Source organism: Salvia miltiorrhiza, chromosome 1 (genome assembly GCF_028751815.1).
Source record: "Salvia miltiorrhiza cultivar Shanhuang (shh) chromosome 1, IMPLAD_Smil_shh, whole genome shotgun sequence".
Classification (NCBI taxonomy): Eukaryota; Viridiplantae; Streptophyta; class Magnoliopsida; order Lamiales; family Lamiaceae; genus Salvia; species Salvia miltiorrhiza.
In genome coordinates, this window is record NC_080387.1 from 55,758,944 (window position 1) to 55,770,809 (window position 11,866).

At 31.9% G+C, this 11,866-nt stretch overlaps 1 protein-coding gene across 1 annotated transcript; it reads right to left on the reverse strand.

Moving 5' to 3' along the window:
* Positions 1 to 135: 135 nt before the first annotated feature.
* Positions 136 to 7,710, reverse strand: LOC130995871 (aldehyde dehydrogenase family 2 member C4-like). Its single transcript, XM_057921346.1, has 9 exons — positions 7,501 to 7,710; positions 5,502 to 5,644; positions 1,883 to 2,266; positions 1,607 to 1,696; positions 1,294 to 1,467; positions 1,063 to 1,200; positions 837 to 974; positions 681 to 742; positions 136 to 584 (listed from the first exon to the last, which is right to left on the reverse strand). Exons 1-9 carry the CDS (start codon positions 7,604 to 7,606, stop codon positions 311 to 313), a joined length of 1,509 nt encoding a protein of 502 aa, XP_057777329.1. The 5' UTR covers positions 7,607 to 7,710; the 3' UTR covers positions 136 to 310.
* Between the last annotated feature and the right edge of the window lie 4,156 nt (positions 7,711 to 11,866).

Below are 11,866 nucleotides of genomic sequence, written 5' to 3' on the forward strand. Positions count from 1 at the left end.
ATGAATCTATCATATATCTTCATAATCTAAGGACTAAAATAAATTCATAATTTATATTTTAAAATGAGTTTTTATTTAGGCCATCATCACTCCCTCCACAGTCCCATTCAAGAAAGTCGCAAAATAATTGCCATGTGAAAAACAAAAAACTTTAAACATGCAATTTTATTCCCCATACAATCACAGCACCATATAATACATATAGGTATCACCAAGATGACAGAAACAAATGTAACAATCAACATAGGAGATGAGTGTTATAAATGTCCCAAAACCAAATCCCCAAAAAAGATGAAATGCAATGAAATATTCAGAGCCATGGAGAATTATATATGGGAGTGGCAATCGACTTGACATGAAGATACTTGTGAAGGGCGTTGATTCCCATATCCTTGCCAAATCCACTCATTTTATAACCTCCCACTGGTGCATCATTGTCAAAAGCAAAATAACAATTTATCCAAATTGTACCAGCTCTGATCGATCTCGAAACCGTGTTTGCAGTGTTAAGGTTGTTGGTCATGATCCCTGCTGCCAATCCATACTTTGTGTTGTTCGCCCTCTTTATAACCTCTTCCATACTCCTGCACGTGTTTGTTTTATCATACTATATACTTATGCACAAATTTTTACATAAAATACTAGTTTTCTAATTAATTATATGCTGAAACTGCACTTACTTGAATTTCATGATTGACATAACTGGTCCAAAAATTTCGTCCTTGGCAATGGTCATATCATCCTGCCAAACAAACCAAAAGCACATAATATTGTGTTTTGTTTGAGTGATTAGAATAAACTAATTAAATTGTTTGTGACACGTTTTAAATGTTTACCGTGACATCAGTGAATATAGTGGGCTCGATGAAGTATCCCTTCCGATCGAGAGGCTTTCCGCCGGTCAACAAGGTGGCCCCTTCCTTCTTGCCAACCTCAATGTATGATAGAACTTTTTCGTACTGTTTTTTATCAACCTATAATTATAAACACATCGAATATTAGTTGCTCGATCAATTTTGAGAGTTACGTTAATATAAATTTATGGGAAGTTGCAAACCATACTTGTGGGCCCTGATTAACATTGGGATCAAAAGGGTCACCAACAACCCATGTTTTGAGCTGCTCCAACAATCTACCTACGAATTTATCATAGATCCCTTCTTGAACGAACACACGAGTCCCAGCCACACATATTTGGCCCTGCAATTGTTTTTGGGAGCACAAATTGAATAATGGAAAAGTATATATTGCTAGCTAGAAAGAAAAATGGATGAAAAAAATAAAAAGTATTGCCTGGTTGTAGAGACAAGCATTGAGAGCAAGTGGAGCAGTCTTATCAACGTCGACATCGTCGAAGACGATGAACGGAGACTTGCCTCCCAATTCTAGGCAAACTTGCTTCAAGTTGCTTGTCGCTGCCGCCTGCATTATCCGGTGACCCGTCACCGTCGACCCCGTGAAACTCACCTGCACCGCCAACATATGTATACATCACTTTATGTCCCACTGTTTCTTTTTTCAGTAATACAATATTGTTTTAATGCCTAAATTAATTGTTGAAAAAAAAAAAAAAAAACTCAAAAATTGGGACAAAACTGATATTTACCATGTCAATGTCCATATGGGAGCTGATTGCAGCACCAACCGTAGATCCATACCCCGTCACTACATTGAGGACTCCATCGGGTACACCGGCCTGTTTAAAACAAAATATTAGATGTTATTTTATACCCGTGGTATGTAGCAATGAAAAACAAACAAAATATTTTAGACATGCATAATTTTATTTTATTCATTTGTTTATCACAAATATTTTTGGCAACGTGGGTTGGGGTGCAATTTGTGTTCAAAGACTTGAAGGTTCAGAGGCTTAGTTGATTACCAGTTTGGCCAAATGAGCATAAAAGAGAGCGGAAAGGGGAGTTTGTTCAGCCGGCTTGACAACCATTGTGCAGCCGGCGGCGAGCGCCGGCGCGACTTTCATGGAGAACATCTGAGTCGGGAAATTCCACGGTATTATGTGACCGACCACGCCGATCGGCTCGAGCAGCGTGTAGCCGTGCAGCTGCTTCGACATTTTTAAGGTTTCGCCGTGAATTTTGTCGGCTGCGCCGGCGTAGTAGCGGAACAGTTCGATTCCGTTGTTGATCATCACGATCTTTCCCAAAAGGTACAAGTTTGCTGCATCCATTGCGTCTAAGGCAGCTAGTTCTTCTAGATTTTGCTCGATTAGGTCTGCGAATTTCAGCATTATTTTCCGCCTTTCCTGCGAATAACATCAATATTCAATTAATGTTTTCTTTAGAGGAAGACAAATGATTCATCATTATTAGACATAAGAATTAATTTATCACGATTAAAAGAGGATATACCTAATTTGTTACTATCATACCCACTCTTATAAAAGCATATAAAATATAGTCAGTCTTATTCTTCACTACACCAAGACACAAATGCATGAACGATCATGCAATCGTATGTATTCTCGTGATGAGAATGGCAGCAGTGAGGGAGAAGTAAGTAGTTTTTAGTAAATTTTTATTATGGACAATTTATATATTCAAACTAGTTTTTAAATATCTTTGTAAAAATGGGTCTTTTTTTAAACATTAGCTCACGAATTGAGCGTGTTACATAACCTAAACTGTTCTGACTTTACTTCATTAACACATCACTTTAACTATATTATGTCTTAGCTAGTTGACTATACGTATTACTAGCTCCTTTAAAAAAAGTGAGTCAGAGGGTTTTTTAGGACAGTAACTTAGGTCAATTTCAAAATTAGGACAATAAATTTCGGGCTTGTAAAAGTAGGACACTAATTATTAAGTATTGCACCCGCAGGACAATTCTGGGCCCATATCAAATTTCGGGCTTAATCTAATGATGTGTTAATTCTCAAATTCCATGTCATTAAAAATAATAGTGAATTTGCCACATAATCAACCCACCCATGATTCATCAACTTCCCCATTCCATAACTTACGTGAAATTGTTTCTCCAAGATAGTGAAGGGTTTGAAGACATTCTCTGCAACTAAAGCTTGAACCCCCCAAATTTCTCATTGGTGCGACAATGGTGAAAGTAAGAGAGAAGAGATATTTGCATCAACCTCCTCCCATGTACAGTAAGTATTTCAAACCTTAAATTTCTGTATTGGATTTTACTTATTTCATATATGAGACCAAATTGCAGCAGCTCTACCAAGGCAAATTTCAGAATCAAGGTCAACTAATTTTGCAAAGTGGGAAGAAATTTGGGAGTTTGGCTGAGTTGCAAACAAAGAAGAAATAAAAGATGCATTGGTTGCTGATGAGTAGTTGTTGGGCTGTTGTTTCTAAAATTTACTGACATTTTTTTTGTTGATGGGTGATGACTTGTTTTTGTTTTTGTTGATGGATGATGGCTGATGACATATAGTTCCTGGACATCCTTTGTTAATGGGTGGTGGCTAGTGACAAGAATATTTTTTTAATAGTATGCCTTCTTGATTGTGAAAGAGCATAGTAAGATAAACAAGTCAATTCATTTTGTGGATTGCAGTTTTTTTGGATAATTTGGAATTATGTGAGTTTGCAATTCTGTTTTTGTAGTCTTTCTGTGGTGTTGTAGAATTTAGGAGGAAAATTTGGATGATTTTGTTTTATATGAATTACTGCAACAGGTGAATTATGGTGCAGAAGTGGGGGTGGTGGTCAGATGAGAAGAACTGATCATGTTATTAGCTGTAGAAGAAGAAGACTTTTTCTCTTCTTCAGCTTGAAGTTAGAAGAACTGATCCTTATGAAGTACCATGCGTCTGAATTTAGAAGAAATGATGTTATTAGCAGATATTATTAAATAACAACACATTCTGAGGCATTTGTTTCAGCTTCAAGCATACGTCTGTTTCACCACAAAATACCAATACATCCATAAAAAGTACCATAGAACAAAACACATGCTGGCATATATATATATATATATATATTGCAAACCAAACACAAAACCATACAATAAATAAATAAATAAATAATAGGTTTTTTTTCATCAAATGAATAAATTATTATATTTCTGAGACAGAAAAAAAATAAAGTCAAAATAATGTCAGAAATTAATTTGTTATAATAAATGGATGTACTATTTTCTAATTAAGTCTCTTGAAGTAAACATCTAAAAAAAGTTATTGCTGAAATTATTTATATTAATTAATTTGAAGTGTATGTGCAAAGTCTACACTAATTGAAATGGTGCGCATGATGGCTGGCTCCTGGGAAGAACCGGCTCCTTTGTGTGGCAAGTTCACGTAAATTATAGAATGGGGAAAGAATTTCACGTAAGTTGGGGGGTGGGTTGATTATGTGGCAAATTCACTCTTATTTTTAATGACATGGAATTTGAAAATTAACACATCATTAGATTAAGCCCGAAATTTAATAATGGGCCCAGAATTGTCCTGCGGGTGCAATACTTAATAATTAGTGTCCTACTTTTACAAGCCCGAAATTTATTGTCCTAATTTTGAAATTGACCTAAGTTACTGTCCTAAAAAACCCCCTGACTCAAAAAAAGTACTACTAGCTACATTTGCTACCAAATATTTATATTTTGATATTATTCTGAATTTTTATGTGCATATATTTTTATAATATCTTATAATTTCAAAATCACAGTAGTTATAATTAGACAACAAATGTTGGGCCTCATCATTCAAAATCCTGTATCCGTAACTAAAGATCCATGTATAAATACAATAATACTATTTGGATAAAATATGGTTAAATATTTTAAAAAATAAATTTAGTTAAAATTTTTGGTTCCAGATAAACAAGAATTTAATTAGTATTATTGTTTTCTCCACGTTGTATTTTTTTAATAATTTTTAATAACCTTTTTAATTTTTTTAATTTTTAAAGTACAAAAAGTAATAATAATTAAAAAAATTGTTAAAAAATTACAAAAATTTTACAATATGGAGAAAACAATATATGTAGCTAAATTCTTTTTAAATTTGAACCAATTTTTTTAAATAAATCGATTTTTGAAGTATTTAATATTTTTTTTTGTCCGGCCAAATTTTATCCAAATAGCACTACTCGTATAAATAACTATATTCACATACCCCTTAAAAAAAAAAAAAACTATATTCACATATATAGGTATCCTAAACATTATTATAACTACCATATTAAATGTCATAATATCTATACATGCCTTTAAATGATTAAGAACAACGGAAACATATGTCCCCAAGGGGACATCAAGCGGTGCGACCTCCTGTGTGTGAACAGTGAGGTCCCGGGTTCAAACCCCACTGCTCTCCCTCCCCAACTCCCCCAAATCAAAAAAAAAAAAAAAAACAACGGAAACATATAAAAACATTGATTACAGCAGGGCCATATTAATAATTTTTACTCTAATGAATGACAAAAGAAACTTAAGTCGCGTGGTTTGACTTGGATTTATTCATTTACCATAAAATAATTTATTTAAATAAATAGATAGAAAAGAATAGTGCTTACAGATCCGGGCAGTCTGGGCCATGGGCCGTGATCGAACGCCTCACGGGCAGCCTTGACCGCCAAGTCCACATCTTCCTTATCGCCTTCCGCAACCTTACCAATCACTTCTTCGCTTCTTGGATCAATTGTCTCAAAAGTTTTCCCTATTTTCGTTTCCACCAAATAATATATATAATTCTTGCGTCATATTAATATAACTATAACAATTACCTAATTATATTGTATGACCTGTCATTTAAATTAAGTTCCAAATATGGCCGAACCTACATTTTCAAATTGAAAATTTTGACGTGGAAGACTTGAACCCGAAGTGGGTATTCTAATTTATTTTATAAATTAAGTACTAGTATATATGAGCATCAAAATGAAGTCTTTTTTATGCCCGTAAATATATATTCCATTTTTTGGTGCCAATTTTCGGAAAATATATCTCCACGAATCAAAACATTGTTTTGATGTTCAAGTAAAAAATACGTCGTCTACGTAATTTATAAAATAAATTAAACTATCCATTTTAATTCATGTTTTCCACGTCAAAATTTCCAACGTAAAAATACAGGCTTGTACCGTATTTACAACTCGCATACAAAAATCGAAATTTATTTTTGCAATATATCAAAGATCATGCTTTTGTAATATGTGCAACTCGGCCCAAATTTTTGAATAGCATCTAATATGATGTGATGTCCATCACAAATTAATTTGACTTTTATACATGGCGACGACTTCACCGCAAGTTGTTCGTCATAATTTTATCTTGTTGGGGAAAGACCTACATACGTCCACGTCTTCGCAATCGAAATTGAAATAAATATTTGTAGATATACCCATTGACTTTTCTTTCTTTTAATTTATTGGTAATATATGAGATGCCTTACAAGGGAGGCCGGCTGCCTCTAGCTGCCCGGTAAAGTCTATAGTTGTTTGACCTCTTTTATTTAAACTAATTTTGTATTTCTCTCTGTTCTGAAAAAAAAAAAAAAATTGTATTTTTGTCGAGCATACAATTAATACCCTTTTTTGGTTATATTTTTCATGACAATTATGTTTTTGTCTCGTTCATAGTCATCTAGTGGTCTTCGCCCATAAAATATAATGTCACTTTAGTTTTTATGTTACCTTTTGGATGGTGGGGTTTATTTAAGAAAATATCCATCTCTAAATCCTTGTGATTTTAAGGCTTTTTTTTTTTTTTTACAACTTAAAGGTACAATACTCATGACTCGATTCAAAAAAATGAAAATACTGAAACTCAAATGTTTTATAAATAATAAATATAATAACTCAAATGTTTTAGATATAAATCTAGTTTCGAGTAAGACTGATATTTTACGACACTCGCAGCATGCATTTATATTTGAGGCATTTGCAAAAATGCCCTTTTCTTATAAACACTTGTAAAAATGCCCTTTTTCACTGCAAATGCCTCTAAAGTGTTAATAGGCAAAAATATTTCACCTTTCCGAGTTATGAAATTAATCACAGTCAAAATTTACATACTAAAAATGAGTGATGATTCCGTTCAAAAGAAAAAAAAATGAGTGATGAAAGTATTATATTTTTCAGCCTAACATTATGCTTTTATTTCATGCATATAGAAGGGAAGAATCCAAACAGCTAAGGATATGTACTTGAATTGAGCCAAACAAAAATTATAAATTATAATCTGGAGTTTGAATTGAGATCCATAAACTCAAGCTCTTGATATTTTAACATAGAAATTGCGAAAAGTTCGAAACTAACTCAACTCATTTCAATTTTACACCCATATATAATTCTCCAACACCGTATAATTTAATTATGTGTGATTAACAAAAACAATAGCAGTATCCGTCTACAACACAGAATCATCTGTCCAATATATTTTGGGTCTCGAAAGGAAATTGATAATCCTATTTTTTATTTTTTGTTGAATAATGATGGATTTTGATGTGATATTAATTTCTAACACAGAATGCGATATGGAAGGGGGGGGGGGGGGGGGGGAAACTAAGAATACCTGATACTGAATCAACGAACTCTCCATTGATGAAGAGCTTTGTGAACTTCACTTTAGGAATCATGATCGTCGATTCCTCCACGTGGCCATTTCTTTCCCCACTCATCTCTCTCTCTCTCTCTCTCTCTCTCTCTCTCTCTCTCTCTCTCTCTCTCTATGCGTGTGTGTGTGTGTGGTCTTCCTCTATCGTCCTATGTTCCAATATATATAATGAAGACATAGAATTGTTATAATGATAATAATAATATAATTATATATAATTATAATATGAGGAAATTTATGCTACATGCTTTATGTGAGTACCACTCATATTTAACTCATGTTATTGTTATTTTTTTATTTTATATATTTATTTTAATTTTAATACCTCATAAATTGTTATTAAAATTATTGATTTTATGTAGTAATTCATTTAGCCCATATTACTGTTGTCTTTCTTGTTTTATTATTTTGATTCTAAATACCTCATAAATTATTATATGAATGCATATTTTATAAATTACATTAAAATAAAATTTAATTTGTTATTTTTTATTAATAATTATAAAGTTGAAGGGAAAATAAACAAATTGAGCCTTGGTTTTTATTTAATTTATAGACTTAATTATCTCAGTACAAATTTATGAGAAATTAAAATCAAAATAAATAGTATATGAAACAATATTTATCATGAAAGGTGTTCACATGAAGTATCTATCACAATATTTCTGTATTACTCCGTAATAATGTATATAAATATTCTACTATAATATACAGTTCCTGTCGCTTATAAAGGAAATACTCAATAATTAATAGTACTATATAGGATTTTCAGCCGTGTGGATCACGAAGACAAAGACCATCGACTATATTTCCAATATTTAACATTTAATTTCCACCACTATAATTTTTTATTGCAACGGAAACGCATTAATTAGTCTTTCTACTTTCATGTATATCATTTCTATTTTATTTTAATAAGTTAATTAATACACATATATATAGAAGGGTTCAACAGAGAATGCTAAATACTTAGGGAATTGAGAATTCGTGAAAATAAAAATGAATAGATCTACAATTTTCACGAACAAAACAATGTACCGTATGAACAAGCATTTTGACCTGGGTTCGAATCCCTGATGGGGGCGAGATTTTCACTATTTTTACTAAATACTTCTGTTCGTAAAATGTATAGATTTGTTCAGAAAGAAATATATAATAATTATCTATTGAACTTGACCATATATATATAGGATTAGCTTCTATTGAGATTTTAAATATTTTGAGATAAATGAACATATCAATAAATTCTTTGAACGTATCCAATATAACTAATGAACATATGAATCTATTTTATTTATTAAAAAAAACACGCCACTTGCAGGGATTGAACCCCAGACCAATGTGCGTTCATAAAAATTAATTGACAAGTTCATCAAAATGTACTTATATGTTCATTTATCTCAAAATATTTAGAAATCTCAATTGAACCAATTCCTATATATATATATATATATGATTGAATTGAATAGAGAATTATCTTTTTATTCATTATGAACAAATCTATTCATTTTACGAACAGATCAACATAAGGAATGAACAGTCGTATTTAGTAAAAATAAAGAAAAACTCGCCACTAGCAGGATTCGAACCCTTGGCAAATTGTTGTTCATGGGGTACATTGATCTGTTCATTAAAATTATAAATCTGTTCGTTTTTATTTTACGAATTCTCTATTCTCCACAATATTTAATTTCTCCGTTGAACCCTTCTCTCTCTCTCTCTCTATATATATATATATATATATATGTATAACATAATATAGGAAAGGTCGGTATAAACATTTTTTACCTTATCAAATACGAATTACCTAAAATGGGGTATGTTTCTATGTAGAACACGTATGAATTGCAAAAAATAAATTTTTTGGTATCTATGAGATTCGAATTCGGGACCATAATTCATTAAACAAGGTGATGAATCAACCGTAGATCTCGATGATCTAATGGCTAAAAATTATTTATATTTTATATTTTAAAAGATATTTTTATTTTAGTCCACCCCTATATACTATTGATGTAGGTATTTTTATTTTGCGGTCTGCTGGACTGCTGCGCTGTTGCTCTCGTTCAGTGCTGCAATGGAGATTATGTCTCCCTTCTTCGCAGAACTGGAGTCCTTTGGGATGGTGGTGCGTTACCTTCTTGTAAGCCAGCGGCGACGGCATATAACCGGCCGTATGGCTATTCCTTGTTGGGTAACGCGCTGCCTTCTCGTGAGTTCACGGCGACGGCATATAACCGGCCGTGTTGCTCTTTTAGGTTTGGTGCGATTCTTCTTCCTTGTGAGATCACGGCGACGGCATATAACCGGTCGTTTTGGTCTATCTTTTCGGTAAGGCGCTGCCTTCTTGTGAGCTCACGGCGACGGCATCTAACCGGCCGTGTAGCTCCGCTTTGTTGTGTGGGTTTTTTGGTTGGTTTCACGGCAACGGCGTCTAACCGGCCGTGTTTCTTGGTCTTCTTGTTTTGTGTCTGTTTTTTGTTGGCTTTTAGGCGACGACGTCTAACCGGCCTTTGGCCTTTGCTTTGTTCTCGTGGGTGGAGAGCCGGGTTTGTTTGGGGACGATGGTTAGGCCGGAGTTCTGGAAACTTTCCCTTCCGCTTTCCCCCTTTTCTACTTTTGTCTTTTAGACGGGTACTCTTTTTCCTTTTTACGGTTTTTTCCATTGGGTTTTCTGCAAAAAGGTTTTAATGAGGCTCGGCCCTTAGTCTGCTTTTCTTGTGCTTTCAAGGGTTTTCTAGGTTTTTTCTTTTCCTTTTTTTAATAAAATCGCAGTTTAATAATAATTGATGTAGATACTATAAATATCAAACTTTTAAAGCAAAATTCTTTCAAATAGTAAAGGCATTTTGGCGAGATTCAAATGTGTTCTCTGCGGGATACATAATTCCAATTTACATGTGAACTAGTATGTTCACTTGTGCGATGCACGACCAATGTTGAAATTGAATGATATTTTAAATAAAGAAAATATATATTTAATATAAGTAAATGTAAATATAAATCTCAATAAAAAATCGAAGTTATGAACGACATAATCTCAATAAACACATGAAACAGAAAACATTTGAATTTTCAATTTTTGAACTATCAATTAATTATTTATAATTGATAAAAATAAACAAATATAAGTTTAATCTTTTTAGTTACATTAAACTGTAATAATAGAAAAATATAAATAGAAAATATTAAAAATAATTTCTAACAAAAAATAAAATAAAATAAAAATAGAAATGAATTAAATATTAAATAGAAAAAAAATGAAGAACTGTGGCATTTAAAGAAAGAAGATAGGAGAGATGAGAGAGGGGTGAGAAAAAAAATGTGACTTTAAAAGATAATAACTTATTTATTTTGAATTTACTTTTTATAATTTATTCATCAAATTAAAGATTTTGTCATCATCTTTAATTTAATATTCATATTAAATATTTTTTTATGAATCAAAATTGATGATTTTTAAAAGAGAATCAAAATAAATAAATAAAAAAGTGAGAAGAGAGAAATTTTGATGGGAAAAAATTTACGTTAAACTCATCTTTTATATAGATATATAGATTTCGTTTGAGGTTACAATTTTTAAATAGTCAGCTATAAAAGCCTCTAAATCGTTGGGAAATAGTATCGTTATAGAATCAATCAATCGAGAACATATTGAATCCAAAGAACATATTTTATATAGATAAAAGGTTGTTCGAAATATAGTTTTGAAGATAAATAAATAGAGAATATATTTACAGACCGATTTTACTTATAATTTTTATTTTAATCTGAAAATTTATTGACTTTAATTATCATGTAGACGATTTCGCATTTAAAGGCATAGGCCATCGTCACAAATTGCGTTGACTTGATGTAATAAGAGTTCACGGAGGTGCGTGCTAAGATTAAAGAGGTGGTTTATTTTATACGACTGATAATTAAGATAAGTATTTTTAGTTTTATTAATAGAATATTTTAATTTTATTCTTTCAATGAGGTACAAATAAAGTAAAATGAACTCAAATACTCCCTCCATCCCACAAATCTTGAGTCATTTTCCTTTTTTGGTCGTCCCACGAATCTTGACTCTTGAGTCATTCCTTATATAGCAAAAAAATTCTCCTTTATTCACTTTTTCACTTTTTCATCTACTGCACTTAACACACTAAATATTATTTTCTTAATTCCCGTGCTGAAAATAATTGACTCAAGATTCGCGGGACGGAGGGAGTAGTAAAAATTATCAAAAGCAGTAAAACATCTCAAAATTTTAGTTTATTTTAATAATAATAAATTAATTATACTATTTTTATTTATTTAAATTAACTCTTTAAAGTAAACG